Source organism: Crocodylus siamensis, chromosome 5 (genome assembly GCF_052110815.1).
Source record: "Crocodylus siamensis isolate JL-2025a chromosome 5, ASM5211081v1, whole genome shotgun sequence".
NCBI classification, from domain to species: Eukaryota; Metazoa; Chordata; order Crocodylia; family Crocodylidae; genus Crocodylus; species Crocodylus siamensis.
The window spans coordinates 16470200-16492793 of NC_143399.1; the positions used below are offsets into that span (position 1 = coordinate 16470200).

General features: G+C 41.3%; 1 protein-coding gene across 4 annotated transcripts in view; it reads left to right on the forward strand.

Annotated features, from left to right (window-relative positions):
* CACHD1 (cache domain containing 1) overlaps positions 1 to 22594 on the forward strand; it is a 176989-nt gene that overhangs the window by 101743 nt on the left and 52652 nt on the right. For all 4 annotated transcript variants that reach the window (XM_090046918.1, XM_090046916.1, XM_090046917.1 and 1 more), the window contains 2 exons: positions 7341 to 7447; positions 19589 to 19715. In XM_090046918.1, coding sequence (XP_089903044.1) covers positions 7341 to 7447; positions 19589 to 19715 — 234 coding nt within the window. The remainder of the gene's footprint in view (positions 1 to 7340; positions 7448 to 19588; positions 19716 to 22594) is intronic.

A 22594-nucleotide genomic window follows, 5' to 3' on the forward strand; every position in this document is an offset into this window, starting at 1 on the left:
TTACCTGCCAAAACAACCCATACTAGAATTTTAAGCAGAGTATAGGAAAAGAAATGAGTCTTAATACAATAATAAAACCCCAATAGACATCTCTCAGATTTTTTTATATATATATATATATATATTCCCTTGTATTTTTTCCAACACTGAAACTGCACAAAAGTAGTTGATTTACACTGTGAATTGAGGCCGAATGAAATCCAATTGAAGCTCACTTGAACACTGTTTTGATGTAAGATTCAAAGCTTCTGCAAATTTATTTTATCTTCTACATTTGCTGATCTCCTGCTTGTAAATCCTGTTGAAGGAGAATAAAAATGACTGCAGCCTGATGGGAATTAAATGTCTGAAGTTCAAAGCAGTTTGCACATCAGAGCAAACGTCAATCAAATGAACATCTTGCAAGCTAGGCAGGGAGTGAATTTCTCCATGGGGAAGAGATCAAAGTGGGAGTCACAGTTCTGTTTTCTCCCTCGGGATGCAGTTTCGATCAGTTGTTCATTAAAGTGAATCCAGAAGGAAGGGTTTTTATATATATAAAAAAAAAAGAAAGGGAGATGGGGGCGAATGTTACTTCTCTTGAAACTAAATTTCAGGCAGTGTTTTGATCTTTGGTAAGTAAGTGCAATAACTAATTGCAACCAAATATATAGGGGATTTTTTTCTGGTGCAGATTCTGGAGGAGTTTTATAAGTATAGATTTCAGCATTGTTACCTGTAAGATTCTGGGCACCATGTCAAGACACCTCAATCTGTATTCTATTTTACTCCATTAGTCTGACCTGGTTTTCAGCTTGTAAAAATGGAAGATATCATGCTTATTTGTACCCATAGGAAGTTGCAATCAATACTTGCTTGCAAATTTAACTTGCAGGATTTATAATTGCTTCCAAGTAAAATGTTTATGCACATTGTACCTTTTCAGTAGGGAAGTTTATAAGTTACCATGTGCAATTATTTATTTATAAGCAAATTCTACATAAGAAATGCAAAAATCTAGTATTATTGCCAAGCTCATGTTTAAGAAGCCAAGCATTCAAGAATCCAGAAATTAAAAAAAAAAGCCTTGTTTCAGAAAGCAGTGCTAAATTATTCAGCAACATGTCTTTAATTAAAGTGGATTAAAGATGTAAGGAAGAAACTCGCAGAAAATCCTCTAGCATGTATGTACAAATATAAATGACGAATACATTTTACAAATACTGAAATATGTGTGTGTTAGGCTATTTTTGGGGCAGGGGTGGGGAATGATAACCTGATTTTGCATAAACTTTTCAATGTAAATCCCAGTTGAAAAGTGTGGGGGGAAAAGATCTGAGTATGAGCTGCAGGTAGAAATAGATTCAAGGCATAGTTCTCAGTCTGAACCTAATGAGCAATTAATGTAATAATTTTATCTGAGCTACTGTCACATCATGTTTGTTTTATTCTTCATAGTTTGCAAATTGTTTTGATGTTATATATACTTTTATTTTTATGTTCCCTCCTATTTGACCTGCTTGGCTATGCCAGCAAAAATAGGATTAGTGGTCCAGCATTGCTCCAGGGATCATAGGTGGAACTCCTGGGTTCTGTTCCCAGCTCTGAAACAGAGAAGGTGCCCAGAGCAGCGGTGACATGCTGCGACAGCAGTGACTTCTGGCTGCTGCCATTGCCACTTCTTCTGTGTAGCTGTGGTAGCAGCTGGTTTTCCAAACCCTCCCCTCCACACACATCTGCCCTGGTCACCCCACCATAGTTATGCCACTGCTCTGAAATATCTACATGCTGTTCCTCTGTGCCTCAGTTTTACCCCATGGTAAAGTAAATGCAAAAATATTTACCCACTACTTAGAAATTTGTGGCCGAATTTGTTGATTTTATTTATTTAAAGCACAGTGATGTACTCAGATGAAAGCTGCTATGAAAATACCCAGTGTAACTGCTGGAACACCCAACTCCTTTGACATATGGCACTTCCTTCAAAGTTGAAGCTCCTCCTCTGTCACAGCAGGAAGGGAGGGAGGTGTAGGAATGGGATGCAGTTCATTTGAAGGAGGAACATAGAGGAGAAAGCTAATTGAAGATCATGCCTTTTGTTATTGCCTTTCCCAGAGGGGGTGTCAGAGTTGGACATGTTGTTCGTATCCCATCCTATCCTGGTTGGCAGGTCCAGGATTCAGTCTGTCAGCTTTTAAGTGCACTAGGAAGAAATGTACTGATGTACCTTGACATTTTAAATCAGGTTATTTATTACTTCTCTGGCAGGTAATTCAAAAGGTGATAATTTTAGAGGTACAGGGAGCATTGGGGAGGGTGTGCATGTGTGCGCGTGTATGTGTATGCACGTGTGTAAGAGAGAGGGGTGGGGTTGGCGTGCTTAAAGGTATTGAAAAGGGCCAGCAGGATTGTCAATAGGTGTGAATGTACATTAAGATGGAGCTAAGATTAAGGTTAAATATAAATAGTTTTAGGCTAAAAGCCCTAGGGTTTTAAAAGTCCCCAAACAGTCATTATAGACTTAAACATTGAGAATTAAAGTCCAAGGATGCTGTGGTATGAAAATACTCAAGCACTCCAAATAATGTGTCATGATGCCTTGCAATAATAATGCAATAAACACATTATTTTCTGTAGCAGATTTAATTAAAACTTTAAAAAAGTAATTAGTTTCCTTTATCTGTAAAGGTGATTTTGTGCCATTTCATTATTGGGATCATAACATTAATATAATAGGGTTATAATATTAATATGAAATTAGCATAGTAGCAGGACCAATAACTGTCTGATGTCCTGTGATAAATATTTCTTAAAAGATGAATTTGAAAATTATTTTTATGTCAAGAGACTTGTTAAGGAATTTATACTGTCAGGTGGGGGTTTTTTTTTGGGGGGGGGTGCTGTTTTGTTTGGGGTGTTTTGTCTTGTTTTTCAGGAAAATCATTCTGCATTTGTGAGACAAGTGCTATAGCTTTGGTTGGGGGTATGTTTTATTCTTGACAAATAACAAACATTTAATCCCTTCAGTAAGCGCTAAAATCAACTCTACTTAGGTCAGATAAAGTGTTAGGTTAATGGGCAAGTATGGGAGAGAGCCCTGTTCAGTGGGTTTGTTGATCAGGCTGTGCTGTAGCCGTTCTAAGCATCAGCTGGCAGAACATACCAATTCGGTGAAAATGGAAAAGTCTGTTTTTTAAGTCAGACTTTGGATTTGGCTGATTCAGAGGACAGTGATTCCATAGATTCGAATCACTGGCCTGATTTGGTTCGGCTGAATTGGATCTGAAGATTCGGCACCCCTTTGGAGGTTTGGCCATAGACTAAACAGACAGCAGTCTTCACCACAGTGAACACGGCTGTCTCCAGCTGGTAAGTCTGTTGTGGAGGGGGAAGGAAAGAGGCATGGGGGAGGGAGGGATTGTGGTTGGGACAAGCTGCCCAGCTGGGGCAGGGGACATGGGACTTGGGAAGGGGCCCGGGGGGGTGTGCAGGATGCAGGCACAGCAGCACTTGGAGCTGGGGCTGTGCCCTGCTGCTGCTTGTTCAGCGGGGAGGGGGCAGGATGCAGGCATGGCTCACTCTGGGTGGGAGGGGGCAAGTGGCAGCAGGGCATAGCCCGTCACATGCCCAGCTGGGGGTGGGGGTGGGATACAAGTGCTGCTGCTTGCCCAGAGCAGGAGGGGTGGTGGGATCAGGATGCAGGCACAGCAGCACTGGGAGCAGGGGCTATGCCCTGCTGCCGCTTGCCCCATTCTGCCCAGAGTGAGCCACACCTGCATCGCTCCTCCCTGGGCAAGCGGCAGCAGGACAGAGCCCCCACTCCCAGTGCTGATGTGGGCACAGTAGTGCTAGGAGCGGGGGCTATGCTCTGCTGCCACTTGCCCAGCCAGTGTGGAGGAGGGGCAGGGGGTGGAATAATGCATTGTAGGGTCTGCCCTGTTGTACCTGGATCATGCGGGTGGCCCTCCTCTGGACCCTCTCAATGTTGTCCACATCCCTCCTGAAGTGGGGCGCACAGAACTGGATGCAGTACTCCAGCTGTGGCCTGACCAGTGTTGCTTAGAGGGGGAGGATCACCTCCTTGGCCCTACTTGAGATGCACCTGTGGATGCACAACAAGGTCCGGTTAGCCCTGCCAACTGTGACCTCGTATTGTCAGCCCATGTTCATCTTGGAGTCAGTAATGACTCCAAGATCCCTTTCTGCCTCCGTGCTCTCAGGAAGGGAATTTCCCATCTTATAAGTGTGCTGCTGGTTACTACTGCCAGGTACAGCACCCTGCACTTGTCAGTGTTGAAGTGCATCCTGTTTTTGCTAGCCCACCCCTGTAACCTATCCACCCAGAGCAAGCCGCACCTGCATCCTGCCCCTCCCCCCACCCTGGCTGGGCAAGCAGCAGCAGGACAGAGCCCTGCTCCGAGTGTTGCCACGTCCCCCTGTCCCCCTCCCTGAGTTCTGCATCCCCTGCCCTGGCTGGGCAGCTTGTCCCAGTCCCCGCCTCAGTCCCTCCCAGCCCCACGCCCCTTCCCTTCCCCCTCCGCCCACCGCAACAGACTTACCAGCTGAAGGCAGCTGTGTCCACCATGGTGAGGAATGCTCCCTGTTTAGTCTATGGCCAAATTTCCAAAGTGGCGCTGAATCTTTTCTGAATCCATTTGGCGGCTTCTTATTTGGACCTTTTAATTGGTCTCCTGATTTGATTCAGATTTGGAGTTTCGGTCACTGAATCGGGCCGAATCTCCTCTGAATCGAATTGGCTACTGAAGCTTCACACAACCCTAGTGCTTATGTAGTGCTGCAGGAAGAGGATGCTTTTGAACTCCCTGTTCTGCTTCCTACACACATCACAAGAGAAACTTCCTAAGGTGGTGGGTGGTACACAATTTGTTGCTGACGTAGGTTGAGCTATATAGCAGCTAAGACCTTTGATGCTCTCACTTTTGGGCAGACCCCACATCTAGGTCTCTGTTGACACTTGCAAAAGTTGGGTAACATGCAGAAGCTGACATGTATGAGTAACATGGGGTACATCTATACATGCTATTAGCAGGCAGCAATAAACTCCAGCGCATATCACACCAGAGTTTATTGCTCCTGAGCACTGTGTTTACATGTGCACCAGGGACCACAGCATGTTGAGCTTCGTCAGAGCAGCCCTGGCTGTCAAGGGTTCTGGTGGGGTCAGCCTATCTGACTGGGGCTGCTCTGACCCAACTCTGTGCTGCGGAGGGGCTGGTTTGGGGCATGAGTGTGTGGGGATGAGGAGGGGACCCCTGGGGTGGGTACAGCATGATGTAAAACCATTTTTTAAATCAACACAGTGTTGCCAGAAGCCACTTTTCCAGTTAAAAAAAAAAAAAAAAAAGTTATTGATAACCACATTTTATTTTTTCACTATGCTTTGTGTTAAACACCTAAATTTGCAGGGCTTGGTAGAAAAATTACATTTTCATTATGTAAAACATAGATCAGCAAGAACCAAAGTAAAATTGTTTGGTTGTTAGTAAAAAGAAGACATTTTTAGCTTGGCAACAGTGCACAAAAAAAGAGAAGTCTCAATAAAAAGTTACCTTGGACTGGAACTACTGTAGTTTCATAACTTTATCTTGAATCACAGGGTTTTATCATGTGGCACAGCTCGCCGCCCCTGGGTTTTCCCTGTGGTATCCCTTTCATGTGTCTATGGCATTAGTTTTCTTTTCGCATGATTTGGTTTTCTAACTGAGGTTGTTTGGAAATGTATTTACTGCTTGTGTTTGGGGTAGTGACTGGGAGATCCAGGTCACTGTGCTTAACATTGTAAAGCATAGAACAAAGACAAAAACCCAGAAAATAGTGCTTGCCCAAAGCCCATATTTACTGCTTTAGTTTTTTATGACAATGCACACAAGATGCTCAACAATTTGCTTTTCAAATCCTACTCCCTCATCCAGTTGTTTTGATCAGTTTGTATCTTATTCTAAGCCACGATTTAACGAAGCGAGTCCATAGATGTGCTTACCTTGAAGCAGTTAAGTAGTCCCACCCCTGTTGTAGACTAGGAGATGTAAGCGTATGCTTGAAGTTAAGCAGGTGCTAAAGTCCTTCACTGAATTTGGGCTGAAAGTAAAGAATTGAAATGAGATGCTGGATATTGTATAAAACATGTGAGGAGTTCTCATTTTTTCCCTTGACGTTAGAACAAAAATACTGGTTGGTGTATTTCAGTGTTCTCAGTGGATTTTCAGATGTAAAGATGTTGATGGTAATTGATGATGTTGAAGACACTGTCGCTGCCCCTAATTTCTTTACAAGCTTGCTTTCCACCAGCTCTTGTTCAGGACAGTCTAGGAAGCTCCCCTTTTGAGAGTTCCCCTCATGTTTAAAAATGTGACTGTGGTCAGTAAATATCAGCAAGTAAGATGACACTGGTTGCTTCTTTTTTCTTACATGTTTGGATCTAATAGCCAGGTTCCCTTTTATTGGATTATATTCCTGGTGCTTAGAAGTACTGCTAGTTAAGTACTGTACATAGGAAACACGTTTATGAACAAACATGTATGCCATTTAAAAACCCAGATCAAAAACGTTCTATGACTTGATTTGATAAAGACGTGCAGTAGTTGTAAAAGGGCTTGGTTTATATTTTGGTATCTAAAAAGAGGTTCTGTTACCATTTTAAACTTTGTAATTGATAAGAATGGAATAAAATATACTTCTGACAGATTTCATATTCTGAAGCCTTCAGTCCTTCCTCTAAAAAGGAGATTTGCAACTGTATCTGCTTAGAGTCTTCCAAAGAAGCACAGAGAACCACATGCAAATACAGTATTTCAAGGCAGCAAATATTCAAACTATTTAAAAGGTGTATAACAGAACAATGGGATGAAATCAGGTCAAGGAGCTGAATAGCTGGAAAAAGCTCTTCATAGTGTGACCTACAAGTCTATAGACAATTCTCCCAGAAAGGACCTTTTTTGCATTTTAGTCTCTCAAAACTGGATTGCTGGACTGGACAGTGCCCTCCTAAATACTCTTCTGGGGGACAATCATGCACTGGTATGCAGATGAATTTAGCCTTTTCCAACTCTAGATTCCACAATTATTTGCATATCACAGGGAATAAAATTAAAATATAAAACACAGGAGGAGAGAGTAGGTTATAGCCCCAAGGGCAGGAGTTTTATCTCACTAAGCTTTGTGCTTTGAAAATTTCCTTGCCTGTGCCCTTAAAATGCAAAGAGAACTTGTTCTGTGTTTACAAAATGGCAAGTCTTCCATAGAACCATAGACTGGAAATTCTTACTTACTTGCATGAGATATTTCAGTTTAATAAATAAAGTTAACTTTAGTTTTTCTAATCTTGTTGTTTGTCATTTCAGGTTTGATGGGAATTTTAACACTAATGTTTCCAGAACTATTAGCTGCGATAGACTGTCTACGACTGTTAATAGCAGAGCCTTCAATCCTGGACGTGATTTAAACTCTGGTTAGTAATAGAATCATTTTTATTTGCATTTATTGTTTTGTCCATTGGTTTAGATTAGTGTAGAATGTCGTAGCAACAAATTTGTATTTCTCTCTGAAAATGTCATGCAGTTCTTAATTTGAGATGTTATAACTGAAAGGTGGTACCTCACGTAATGTCCTTACTCTAAGTACTTTTTAATTATAAAAGTGTCATGACAGTTTATTCCAGCATACCATGTATAATTTTGTTGTGTTTTTTTGGGGGGGGGCTATGTCTTTCTCACCTTTTCCCATATTGCTTTGTCCTAGCCCTGTCTGCTCTTGCATCAGCAATGTCAGCCATTGATGGGGCCAAACTGAAATGCCTTTCTCATCATCCTAGCAGACTTCAGCTAACGCGAAGCTGCTTTTGCAGTGGTCCGCATTAACTCCAAAGTACAAGGATATCCTAAAATATTTCCTCTTTTTGACTCGTCATGGAGTTTCTATCTTGAGAGTTGACCTATTTTCTTGACACACTTTAAATATGGAAATACACTTGCAACCTAAGACATGTGACTTAGCCCTGGAAAATTTAGCCTTTGGTCCATGCATGCAGCGAGGTTTTCTTTTTAGCATCTTTTTCACTCAAAATGATACAGGGATTTTAATTTTTAAAAAGGAAGAAAATGTCATTAGTTTGTGAACCTTAACTGCTTCTGATTGCTCAGGATTGTAACTCATAAGAAGACTTCATATTTTGGCTATATGTTGCAGTTCAGCCCAGGTTCTGTTCATTTACTACCAGTGCAGGACCACAGTTGTAATTCTCATGGGTCCTGCTAAAGTAATTTTTTTCATAGTCTCACCATTGAAGTAGTAGGTTCCTTTATCCCCTGCAGCTACTTAAACTTTGAACATATTCTGACAAGTATGATGAAGCAAGGCCACGTTTTGGCCTAGAACTTCTGACTATGCATCCCTTTCGAAGTTTTCCCTTGCCACTAGATGTTTCATTTCTATGGTCGTAATAAATGCTGTGAAATTTTGGACTGGATGTAAAATGAAGCTTGGCTTTTTCTTCTTATCCTCTCTAAGTATCACTGCTCCTGTGATTGATAGGGATAGGGATGCCCTAACTTTGTCCACTCAAAATTTTCAGCTTGCTAGGAAAATGAAGGCTGCCCAGAAGTGTCTACACAGAGAGCAGTTGTTACCATACACAACACAAATGCTGGCTTGCAGAGGCTAGGGATTCTAATCTGTGCCGCCTCACCAGAGTTGGAATGGAAAGCTACTTCCCTCCATGCACGTTAAAAGCTAGCAGTCATAGGCCAAACACTTCATTTTAAGAGATGCTTATTCATACACATTAAAATATGCAGGGAAGACCAGATCTAGTTAAAATTTTCTGGAAAAAACCTATTATACCGTAGATTATTGAACAGAAGGAATTTTAAGTCACATACTCTTCTCTATTTATGACCATTTCACATTCAGGTAAGAGAAGAAAGGACGAGGGATACAGTATGAATGGAGAGGTGCTTCAGTAGAGTGAACGCTGAGCTACAGCAGACTGTTTCCACTGGACTGCTCCCAAAGAATTTATTTTGGTGGGAGTTCTTTGTTCTGCTTGAATTAGGGGGCTGTTAAAAGGGACTGGGACAGCATGAAGAAAGCTTGAGGTAAATGTGAAAAAAGGGTATGCTGAGCAATAATCAACATGGAATTCAGGGCAGAACACAGAGACTTCTCCCAGACAGGGTTCTTTGGGTAAATGTGATATCTTTTATTAGACCAGCTAAATAGTTGGGAAAGTTGTTCTTTACAAGCTTTTGGCCACAAACACCCTTTTTCAGCCTAGGGAAAGGCTGCTGGTGTTATATGTTCTCCATGATGGAAAGCAGCCAATATGCAAAATGCAGGTCTGCTATTCCATCGTGGAGAACACAGAACACCAGCAGACTCCTTATGCCTAAAGAAGGGTGTTTGTGGCTGAAGGCTTGCAAAGAACAACTTTCCCAACTATTTAGCTGGTCTAATAAAAGATATCACATTTACCCAAAGAACCTTGTCTGAGAAAAGTCTCTTTGTGTTTTGTAGCTTTTGCATTCAGAAGATTTAGCATAGAAATCATCTTTTTCCCCAACTAACCCTTCTGAGAATAGTGTGATTGGAATTGCTTCCAGGGAAAACTGACTATTAAGATGTTTGAAACACACAATGCCTTTTAGACTAATGGCAGAAACTCAGACTCTGCTGTCTCTGATATCTCTCTCCTTTTCAGTTATTTTTGCTGCCGCTATTTTTGTTCATTTTAATAAATAGGTTGATAAATAGGTCAGCATGTAGGTGTACATATAGTGAAATAAAAGAAATAGCAGCAAAAAAAAAAATAATTCAGAAGAAGACATGGAGACATCTATAGCTTGCTAGTTCATATACAGCTCAAGCACTTGTGAAATTAGCCTGTCCCAAGCACCTGTGTGGTGGACTGTGGGAATTGAGTCGGCATCAGTCTAATTCCCAATGGACAAGAGCCTGAATCTCCAAAACTAACATCATTTCTATAGTTTGTTGCTTGCTAACTGGCAACCCTATTGTTAAACTCAGTAGGAAGTCCAAGAATAGATATAAATTGACTTGAATCCCTGGGCTTGATTCCTTTGAACTGAAGCTTGTTAGCTATCTGGTAGGGCATTGTGGAACAGCTTGCCCTTCCATTGGCTGAACCGTCCCTGTTTTAAGGATAGAGGACTTCAACCTGTAGTTCTCTGAATAAACAAATAATGTCTCTCTCCGGATGTCTACCCAACGCATTTCCCCAACTGAGATGCTTTTTGCCTAAGTTACAGTTCCTTCTCACGTGACTTCATCTATACAGGGCCACCCTGACCTGCTTCTCCCCTCCCACACGCTGCTCCTGGCTGCTTGTGCTGGGAAAGTACGGGATGAGGAAAAGGATAGCTAAGAGTCAGGGATCAGTGTGATAGCAAGTGATGTCAGAACACCACATTGTCAACTCCTATCGCTTGTAGACCTCTACGTGTGGCTATGAGTGTTTTGAGGGCACTTTGTTAGAGTCTCGCATCTCTTGATTACTTTCTGTAATCTCCTTTTCCCAGACCCCTCTGTGTCACCTGCAGTGATTTTAGTTCTGTGGCATCGCTTCCTTGAATGATATAAATTTTAAGGCTGAATTCTGGAGTAGAAGTGCTGGAGGGGAGGGGGGGGGGTTAAGCTAAATAGCAACAAAAGACTCTTATTCCCAAATAAAAGCTTCCACAGTAAGAAATATTAATTGCACTTTTAATTGATCCCTGACCTTTCATTTGAATTCATTTTCTAGGGCAGAAAACCCCTAAGTTGTATGAGGTTAGTCTAGTATTCTGTTGCTTCCCTTGCCCTTGACTTCCTTTGCCACTGTTTCTAAACTCTAGGGTACTTCTGGGAACTGAAGCCCCCAAGAACTCCCAGAATTCAGGTTACGCATTTTGAGTGCAGTGGCCTGCTACAGTTGGGGCCCCAAACTTGCCATTCACTTTAAGAAAAAATCCCCTTGGGCATTGTGTTTAGTTTTAGTTTTGTTTTTTAAATAGTAGTTTCCCAATTTCAGTAGCCTGGTTCGAAGAGGCCATGAGCAAAATATAAAGTTATACCGTATTGTTTTGACCTGAACCTTAGATCTTAAAATATTAATCTTGGCCCATGTCAAATGTAGCCTAAGTAAATGGGATTAGAGTGGGAAATTTCTAGGTGTTGGAAGGGAATGGAATCCATACCACAGACTCCTGGCAAGGCCGAGCTGTGACACAGCTGCTGCTGTACAGAATCCAGGATATAGACAGCAGATGTAAGTGCTGGACAAGAGAGCTGAGTGAGAAATGGGAAGCAAATTTCGTAAAAAAAATTCTGAAGATGGGATTCTTGGTTATTTTTTAAAAACATCCCATGAACATTTTTGTTGTTGTTTTAAATTTTTTTACTAAAATTACAACAACAAACCTACACACTTTCATTTTGGTGGTTGGAAAAAAAAAGAAAGCTGTTGGCTTGAATTTTCTTTCTCTCTACAAATGCTTAGTGTAAAATTAATAAAAAGCACTGAAAATATTTTTCTTTCTTTTTTTCTTTTGACCGTTGCCCCTGAAAATAATAAAGGGTAAAGCTCTGGTCTTTCAGCTACACATGATAGGTGTACCACAGGAACTACCACCAGTAGTATATAAAGCCTTAAGCTGGACTCATGCACACCTAACTAGTGATCCAGTGAAACTTCCACCACCTTCGCCTTCCCCAAGCCCTCTAATACCTTTTTGCCTTAGCCCACAGACCAGATGAGTGGTGCGGAGTTGGTCCATGGGCTAGATCCCACATGCAGGGTTGGTCTGTTGGCTGGATCCAACTCCCCCTTAGCCATGGGGTCAGTCCATGGCTAAGATCTTGCTGTGAGCCAGCCAAGCCCTACACACTTGGATCTAGTTATAGAACGGCCCCGTGCACTGGCCCAGCCATGTGCCACTGTGATCTAGCACACTGGACCATATCATTAGGCCTTAGGGGCTCCCCCTGGGTCCTGAAATTTGGAAGCAGGGGAATGGCAACTAATGCTGCCGCTGCTCCCCTTTTGCCAAATTTTCATAGGAAGGCTGGATGATATGCCCAGAGGTTCAACACCACTGCCTGAGCCTGTTCAGAATTACAGTGAATTTCCTTTACAGAATTTGGAGAACGGCCCTCTTTGCAACCATTCACATGTGCCTCCCTTATACTCTACATCAGCATAAGTGTAGAATGCCTTGCCCATTCTCCTTGCTGTGGGGATAAGTTTAACCCAAACTGGGGTACTCGTAGTTTTGCCAGGATGCTGCTACAGCATGCTATAATTAGTGTGTGTCAAAGCAGACTCGATTAATTAAGTCTGCTGGAGTTTGCTAATGATTAGCATAATCCAGCTGGCCTCCATGTCTCATCTATCAGCATCCCCGAGCTTTAAAATGGCAGTGAAGGTGCTGTTCGACGAGCTTTAGTTAAAAAGCAGCCCTGCTGCATTATGAAGCGTGGGGGCACTGATACACAAGACACTGTGCTGTGCCACTTTTAATTAGAGAAGCTCTCAGAGCTGCTCTAATTAAGGTCAGCCACCCCTGACTTTTGCCACCAGACGTCCCTCCCCTTGCCCCCAGAAGTATTATTTTCAGCAAGGGGTTTTGCCGTCTTGGAACCAGAAAAATAGCACATTATATTTTTAAAAGCTAGCATATTGAAGGCCAGCTTTAGTCCTTTTAAACATTTTTGATGTTTAGAGCAGGATTAAGGAATTGTACCAAAAATTCCTGCACACTTAGTGTCTAAAACCTAAGTGTGATGCTTCTACCACATCTTGGCTGTAGATAGCAAAGTCCAGGCATTGGTGGCATGGTTCATTTCAGTTTTGTTTTCATATTTAATAGGATATGGAATCAGTCACTTTAGACATATGCATATAGATTATATATTATTTATACTGCAGAGAGAAGAACTAAAAGTGTCCTTTGCAAAACTGTACCTGACCAACAAATGAAAAAAGGAAGACAAAACGCATCTTATATTGAATGAGGGGAATTCTTTGTAGGCCACTGTTTTGGCCAAGTTTACAGAGGCACCCAAAATAATATTTCTAGAGAAAAGCATTGCTCAGTCTCCTGCCAGTTCCTGCTAGCTTGAAATTTTGGAACTGAAATAAGTTTGAAAAATGCGTCCTTAAGGTAGAAGGCTGGCAAGCAAGTCACCTTGCAGTATGTCTTGTCATGTTCCTGTGTTCGTATCTCTTGTCCTAAGACGGGTTTTGCTGGAGATGCAAAAGGATACTAAAGTACAGGCAGACTCATAAAAAGAGTATCTCTTAGAATTCACAGGAGATGACAAGAAAGTAGGGAGTCTCTGTAGGGGATTCTTTCAGCTTGAGCTGATGGAAAATAAGAGTGCACCTGAAGGAAGGGGAAAAGTAACTTTATTTTTTCAGCTGAAGTAGTCCTTGCTTATCTGACAGCAGATTGTGTGCTGTAGTCATAGAAAAATAAGCAATGGTTATGATAAAATTGGCAGCCCCTGGGGAAGGCAGCATTGAACTAACACACTAGCTGAAGGAAATAAACTGTCAGAACTTTTTGAAAAGGAAGAACAGCAAGTGAGGACATTGAGGCTGCAAATAATATGTTTGATAATATGTTTGAGGGTTAAGAACAATCGGTTTATTAGGAACCTGAATGTTTTTGTTTTCCCAGGAGAGAAGTGATATTTAAAAACAAAAAAAAACAAACCCAAAAAAACACTCCTTAGGAAAACAAAGAGGATGACTTCAATGCAGCAGCTAGAAACTTTTTCTAAAATGCTGTATGCTTATTTTACTTTTAATATGGGGTAGGTAGGGGGAGCTGGGAATAAAGCTGTTCGAGTTGCTTTGTCAGCTTTAAATGAGTGGCTAAATCCCAGATTCTGCATTGATAACTTTCAAAGAGGTTTTTAAAACCCTTTAGGCCACGTTTAGGCGAGCGCAGGTGTTTGGTTCCCTGGGGAACCAAACCTTGCGCCACAGCTACTTGTCCCTGAGAAACGCCTGCACCACATGCACTTTGGCACATGGCAAGTTATTGGGGAGGGGGTGGTAGGGGGGAGGCTGGGGCCAGTGCTGGGCTGGCCCCAGTAGCCTTACCTGGGGTCCTGGGGACCTCCCGGGGCTGCAGCTGCAGCGATACTGCTTCATAGGCTCTGGGCAGCCCGGCTCTGCTCTTCAGCTGTGCACACTGCCCATGTATGCACTGCTCTGCGGGGGTGGTTTCTGCATTTTTTTTTAATTTTTTTTTTTTTACTTTCTATTTAGGGGTCAAAAAACAACCATGGGAAAGAAAACTGGAGCAGTGCACTCCTGGGCAGCGTCCTCTTGCAGCACTGAGAACAGATGACTGTGCGGTATGTGGCGCTGCAGACGTGTTTGCGGTGCCACATACCACCCAGCCGGGTTTGCCTGGACGTGCCCTTAGTTTCTGTTCTGGTGAAGTTTCATCCTTTTTATATGAACAAGAGATTAGTAGTGTCATTTGCAGAGTTCCCAATTTAATCCCTCTCTTGAAATCCCTGCCCCCTCCCTTCCCTTCCAAATTTGTAAAATCCCAAACCGACACAGGAAAAATTCAAATTATAATCTCCAACATTTACAGCTTCTTGCTCTGTGTATGACATGTACACCCAGATGAGCCAGTAATATTTTCAAATAAACTATAATATTTTCACTTCATTGCAATACCAAAAAAGTAAAAAACCACTTTCTCAGGTCTACCATCAGTTATTCCACACCTGTGCCACAGGCAAACAGTAAAATGCTTGCTGGAGGTTTTGTTAACTTTCTGAGCTGCAAGCACTAAATGATACAGCTAGGCAGCTCGCTCAGGAAGTCCGTACCTGTGACTGAAAAGCCTGCTGCCAGGCAGGAAAGCTGATGATAAATTGCAAGTTTGAAATAATGAGGAAGAGCCAAAAAAGGAGAAAGAGTAACTTCCTATCTTTTAATATAGAGAGCAGGTACAGAACATTATGCTGGTTTGTGTGCGTGCATGATATCATCTCTTCATGTAACCAGGATTTTGCCAGACAATTTCAGTACTGACAATCTTGGGTGTTTAAAAATTGAGAGTCAGGCTTCATAAAAAGAGAATTCTGTTTTTAAAATGATTACATTAAAGTAACCCTCCCCCCAGAAAAAGATGGGTTTGCATTTGCCTTTTTGCTTTTGAGCCTTTAGAGTTCATGTTTTTAAACTTTTCTCAGCAACTAATGCCACTAGAAATTCTCCCTGTAGTTTGGGGGTGATTTTATTGCTGGGTTTCTCTTTTTTTGTTTGTTTTAATGGAAACCTAGATTCTCTCCCAATAGCATGACCCAGAAACTAGAACTTAAACAACAATGTCAAATGTCATGAAACTTGTCTTTTAGAAGTGTGGCCATGCTGTCATATTTCAGATTACTTAGGATTCCTTCTTCTCAGAAACTGCTCTCATCACAGCGGAAGTGCCTTACACAAAGGTTAAGGAAAATTGATGCCTTGCCTTCCATGCTATCAGAACATTGTCAACTGGTAATTTTTTCTTTTAAGTTGTGGCACATTTACCACAATGCCACTAAACTGGCATCATGTCAGGGTGTAAAAAAACAATCCCTGTCTCCAGTCTGTCTAATCCTTGGGTAACTTGAAGTGAAGAAGCAGCATCCAGAAGTTTTGTTGATTTTTCATGGCAAGTGAATTTCAGTATTGTGACCCTCTTCCCTTGACAATGTGGAGTCCCTGAGCAGTGATGATTGATTTTACGTTTGGGGCAATCATCCTGAGCATCCAAGCTGAGCTCAGCTTCTGGAAGAAGCAGAGAGAAGGAAGGCCAAATTCAAGTGTAATGCAGGAGGAAAATGAATACTATGTGGAAGATAAATCACTGTTTGGAGGAGCTGGAGACTGTGGGGATGGGAAAGGGGGTGGCTCTGAACCTGGAGGCAGGAGACCCGAGTTCTATTCCCAGTTCTGCCGTCGCCCTAATTGGAAACTGAGCAACCTGCATTACCTCTCTTTGTTTTCTCTCCAGCCCTTGTTCTGTATTGTCCATTTAGACTCTAATCTCTTCAGAGCAATAGTAGTCTTTTGCTATATATCTCTAGTGTCCAGCACAATAGATCCTTGGTTTTGGTTGGGGCCTCTAGGCATTACTGACATGTAGCTGATGATCATTAGTAATAATAATGATGATGATATAATGATAAAAATGAATGGCTGCATGGGATAACTGCATGAGATGACCAGCGAAGGGGAGCCATATAGTCTCAGCCCTGTCTGGGAAACTCAAGACAGTGCTAAGTTGTTAAGGATGGTGTACTTAAAGTAACCATGTTCCACTCAGGTATTTGAAGGACAACATCTGGTTGACACTTGAAATAGTCCCCTGCAGTGATTCCAACCCACATAGTGCAGTATTCTGATAATGGAGGAAAACCAGAATATGAGCCTGAATAGTTTGTTTCCAATGTCCATCCTGAGGGAAGTGCAAAAAGTAAATTCTCTATAAATGGTAAAGGTAAATCAGTTTCCCCTCCCCCCCCCCCAAAAAAAAGAAAAGAAAAATTCTTTCAAATGTAATAATCAGAGGACACAGGCAGAGAAGTCTGTGTTGTATTTTCTGTATACTATATATAATGCATTTCATATTCATAGTAGACACATGTACATTGCATATAATGCATTATATTATATTATATTTTTATATAATAGGCATATTAGGCTGAAATAGTTCCTTCATTTGCGCAAAATGCCAAGGGAAGGTTTGGGTTTTTTTTCAATTTATGGCAAGTGGAGCTGACAGTTTGACCCAAGTAGAATTGAATCCTGGCGGTGCCCTGACCATCAGGGAGTCTGAGACTGGTGCCAGCAAGTGACTGGTCCCTCCCTCGCCTGTAAGTTTAGTGGGTTTCCTCTTCCCTCGAGAGTCAACAGGCCTGCAGTTGTCTGATGTCATCGGTAGAAGAAACCTAGCAATTGTGCTTCATGTCTGTCACTTCCTTCATTGTGTGTCAGTCCCTTTGTTAACAGTGGAGGTGCACATACTACCTGTCAGCCAGGAAAACTCAACGTGACTAGAAAGCACAAAAGCCAAACCTTCTCTGTCTGTCTCGGGGTTACATTTCTTTCGAGTTCCTGGTTTTACTGTGTTCTGCTGCAGGTAGCGAGAACTTGAGAATCTAAATCTAGTGCCTGAATTCAGTGCACTAAGTGCAGATTCCTGTCCTTTCTGCCCAGTAATGTTAATTTAGTATCAAACATTAAATACCCATGACTGTATGGTTTATTTCTATAAACAGTCCTATCATGGGCTGCCTAGATTATATGCGTTTCTCACTGAGCCAAAGCTGTTTCGCTAATGGCATTTATTATAAGTAAATGTGTATGTTACATACAGGTCTCATGATGACTTTTTCTGTAGTGTCTAGCAGCTGTTTCTTTTCCAGGATTAAATTTCAGTTTAAAGCTTAAATCTCCCTTCATAAATGGAAACTTTGTTGAAGTCCTGTCTGTCCTAACGAAGTGGTGATTGCAGGCTAGGGAATGAGTGGACTTTATTGAGGAACTGGAGTAGGGTTGGTGATCGAGTCCCCAAAAGGCTCTAATGCTGACTCTTGGAGTGGACTTGGATGAGTCATCTAGGGGCTGCATTCCTCACTTTTTATCTGTAAAATGAGCAGAATGGCCATGTACCAGAGAGCTTTGTGAGGACTTTTAATAAAAGAGGCTATAAAGGTGATGAGTACAATTATTATCATCAATATTATGATTTGAAGCAAAAACAAGGCCCTATATTTGAAAAATTAAATTGAGAACACAAATGTCAAAGCTCACAGTAGTGGTAAAACCAGAAGCCAGGGTAGGAGGTTCTGGCACCATAGTATGTTGGGAGGAAAGTCACTGCATTGCTGTTTGACAAGGTATGACTTGTTTTCCCTTGGCAACTTGCTGTCTTTGCTGGGAGGCCAGGGCTGCAAAGCTACAAGTCTGTTCCTCATAGCATTGTAATAGCTGGAAACTTGCAGCGATCCTTATGGTCAGCAGAGTACATAGGCCACCACTAATATCCATCTCCTGCACAAAGGAGATTTCAGAAGAGGGATCTAGAAAGCTTCCTTGCACCCTTTCAGGTATTTTCATAGGTCCAGGTATGTTTAAGCTGATAAAAAAGAGAAGAACCACATTTGCCTTTATATGTGTATATGTATGCATATATAATAAATTTTTTGGACCTACAAAATATAAAATAAATTATAAGAGTACATACATCAGGTTGTAGTATCATCAAGGACTGTCTGTTAGCTACTTATTGAAACTATATTGGTGTAAAGAACGCTACAGCATGTTTGTGAGTGGCCACTGAGTACAATCTTTTCTAAAAGAGTAGAACGCACTGCGTAAGTAATGCGTGTAAACTTATATAAATAGTAGACTTGAACCTCCTTCTTCGCTGTTAGGGCTCACCCTCCAGCTGGTTTCTTGCTGAAGGTATTACCCTAATATTTGGGATGTTTGGAAAGGATAACTTTAAAGCAGGTTTTGAGTGGAGAAAAAACAGAATACTTTACATCTGCATGACCTTCTCTAGGTAAAGCTGTGTTGACACAATGAATCAAAGAACAATTTCTTAATTGTGTGTGAATGTGCAGGTATCAAGGAAATGTCCATGTAGGCCAGAGGCACTGTTATAGTCTGTTATGTCAATCCATTGTATATTAGAGTCAGGAGTTCATGGCAGTGAAACAATGGGCAAGAAAAACTGTTTTTCTCTACAGAAAAAATGTTGAAAGGTCACTAAGGACATAACTAAGTTGAATGGCCTGGATTTTATTACTTAAATCAGGAGCATATATGATGATAAGAATTTCTCTAATAACAAGAAAATTCTAATTGGGTGTCTTTTTTGTCACCAAAACATCATACAGTTGAGGTTTCCCCTGCACCTCGGGACTTTGCTTTATTTCTAGTGGTATATTGTATAAGATTTCCCACATCTACTAGTTGCTCATGTATAGTCTAGCCTCTAGTACTGCATAGCTATTAAGTTGCAAATTGACTAAAGGGAAGATATTTAAAAGTGCCTAAGGAGCTGAGGAGTGGAAAAGTCATCAGAATTTGTGCTCCAGATCACTTTGAAACTCTCCTAAAATGGTGTATAAATCTGAAATAAGGAACTTGAACATTTGCTATGAGTTGGAGAATGCATAGCCAAGAATTTGAATCTTCTGTGCATGTGATTTCCAGACTACTAATCCTGTCCAGGAACCTAGGAATTGGTCTGCTAGATTAGACTCAAGTCTGACTCTGGACCAGTATCCTGTCTCTAATGGTGGCCAGCACCAAAGGCATCTTCAAGGAGATGCAAGAAACCCCTCTGTAGTAGTTGTGGGGTAATTTTCCCGGATGAAAGTCAAATTCTCAGTTGAAGAATGTATTACCGGGACACAGAAAAAATTATTAACTTCCTAATATGCTTCTTTATATTCTTGCTAACATTGAATCTTGTTATGGTGCAACCAAATATGGTTTTTTGAATAAGCCAGGTATACCCTGTATTGCCTATTCTTTGTAATCCCATTCATTTTTCTTTTTGTTCTGTAGTTCTTGCTGACAACCTGAAATCTAACCCTGGAATTAAGTGGCAGTATTTTAGTTCAGAAGAAGGTATTTTCACTGTTTTTCCTGCACACAAGTTCCAGTGTAAAGGCAGCTATGAGCACCGCAGCAGGTATGGTTTTTCTCTTTCTGTGTTTTGATAGTCGGAAAACTAAAAGGATAACCCTAAAGTGCTGTTCCCAATCTAGCATTTGTTTAGCTAAGCAAAGATGTTTATAAAAAGATCTTTAGGACTTCTGGTTTTTGAGGTTAATCAAAATTTTGGTAGAAATTTCAGTTGGAAGAATTTTAAGATAAAATGAAATCACACACAGGCATTCTCACCTACGAGACATTAATAACTAGGAAACTTTAGTAATGCTGGTTTCAAGCTGATAAAACTTAGTAGATGGTTGGAAAACTGAGAGGACCCAGAGGTCCAGTGTTAGCTAGGGCTAATAAAACTCTGGCATGCATCAGTCAATGCATCTCCGGTAAATCCAAAGAAGTGATTTTGCCACTTTACTCAACATTGGTGTGGCTGCAGCTGAAGTATTGCATCCAGTTCTGGGCACCACACTTCAGCAAGGATGTGCTAAAGCTCGAGAGGGTCCAGAGAAGGGCCACCTGTATGATCAGGGATTTTCATGGCCAGCCATACGAGGAGAGGCTGGTGGATCTTGGACTCTAAAGCCTAAAGAAAAGTACACTGAGAAGGGACCTTATTGTGGCTTACCACTATATCAGAGGCATACATCAGGGGCTCAGTGAACAACTGTTCACCAGGGTGCCTTGTGGGAAAACTAGAACCAATGGCCACAAACTCCTGGAAGATAGTCTCAGGCTGAACATTAGGAAAAACTTCTTTACAACTAGGGTGTCTAGACTATGGAACAAGCTCCCCACAGAGGTGGTGCAATCATCTATCCTAGAGGTCTTCAAGAGAAGACTAGACGGTCACCTGGCTGGGGTTGTCTGACCCCATGTGTGTTTCCTGCTTATGCAGGGGGCTGGACCTGATGATCCTTTGAGGTCCCTTCCAGCCCTATGATTTTATGATTCATACTTGGAAAAAAAATCCCCACTCATAGCAATGGGAAGTTTTGCCTGAGTGGGGACCATAATTTCCTAGGAGTATGCCTGCACAGTAGTGAAAGATCTGGCTGTAGCTCATGTAGATTTACCTAAGCTAGGATTAAACTACTCAGCTATTATAAAATGCATCTGAGAAGCCAAGCAAATGCTTAAGTGTCTAGCTTGGATTTTGCTCCAAGCTGCTGTAACACCATAGTAATTAGTACCCAAGGAAAATAGTTTAAAGCTAACTTGCATATCTTGACTTGTGCTACAGTGTAGACCTACCATTACTAATAATTTTATGTTTTAATTAATATATAGGTTGCATATGTAAGTACCTATATAGTTCAACTTTTCTTGCTGGCTTTGTATAAGGAGAGGCATCACCGGCTGGTGACATCTTTTGAGAAAATCCAGTGGTCTGACTGCTTCTACTTCTGTATTAGCTAACCCTGCTAGACGGTAAATCTCTTGGAGGAGGACAACGTCATTCATTCAGCTGTATTTCATGTAGTCCACAGGCATAGAGTTTGAAAAATGTTTTTCGGTTACTTGTCAACATTGAGCAACTTAATTTATGTAGGTGTATTATGCCCATGTTATTATGCTCATCAGAGTCTGGGTGCGATTTAAACGTTCTGCAGTTTTAAAAAGGTGTGTTAAAGGACTCTAATCCCCATGCTGACACTAAATCCCTTTGTGATATGCAGATCACTTAATCTCTGCCTCGGCTTTTCTGTGTATAAATTAGATTTTTTTTTTGTCCAGTAATTACCTCCTAGGGCATATTAGGTAGATTAATTAGTTAGTGTTCAAGTACTTTGAGGATCACATGTACTCTTTAAGTGCAGGTATTAATTCCAGTGTAAAGCTTCTGGGTGTTTTACAGTTAAGAACTGATCTTTGCAAATTGTTTTGCTTTCAATTTCTTGTGTAAAATCGTCTCCATTTCTTCAACCCCTACTAGACTTTTGTGTAGGACTATTTAAATAAAATATAGGTCCAATAACTTCTGCTCAGACTGTAATAGTTTTGTGTCTCAGCTAAACAGGAGCCAGGATTCTGTTGATTTTGACTTACCGAAGATCCTTCTAATTTGTTCCAGCTTCAAAACCTTGAAAGACAGCTTATTAAATTTTTTGGGCATACCTCTCAGTATTGAACTACCTCTGAACACTGCTTTGCTGAGAAGCACATTTTGATGTTGACTAATATACACATGGAAACGCAAAATGTCTTTACCAGGCTTAGACAATATTTGACAATTCAGTTTTAAAATGCACACATAAGAAGGACTTGTGGAGCATGACCTGTGTGAAATACATTCCATTACATTAATAGAAAAGCCTGTCTTGGCAGGATTCTTTGTCTCACAATGATAAACCAAACCTACTGTGCTAATGCAATTATACACAGCTTCCATGGGTTTTTACTTGTCATGTAACTAGCAAATACCCAGTGTTGCACTTACCTCTCCCTATGGATAAGATTCTTTGTGTTGGATGCTCATCATGAGGCAGTTGCATCTTGTCACTCTTACTCATTGTTTTCAGGATCTTTGTTTGCTATGACAGGTATACACAATAACCCTAAACACTGCCACTAATGATGCTTCCGTAACATGGGTTACTCGCTGCCTACAAATGATTTCTGATGATAGCTAAAACCAAATGTTCCAAGTCGGGTTCTGAACTCAAGCAATTTTATGTACAGTGAAGCATTCTAGTTAGAGGTACTGAGCACCCACAGATCCCATTAGAGTCCACGAGAGTTGCGAGTGCTCAGTTTCTCTAAAGATCAAGCCTTTCTTTTTTTAAGTTGGGTGCCCCTCTGGTATATTCAGGTGCATAATCTTTAGCATTTGATCTAAATATTCTAGGCACTGCGTTGGCAGCAAGGCTTATTCTACAATTTCTAGGAACTTCTGTGAGTGGG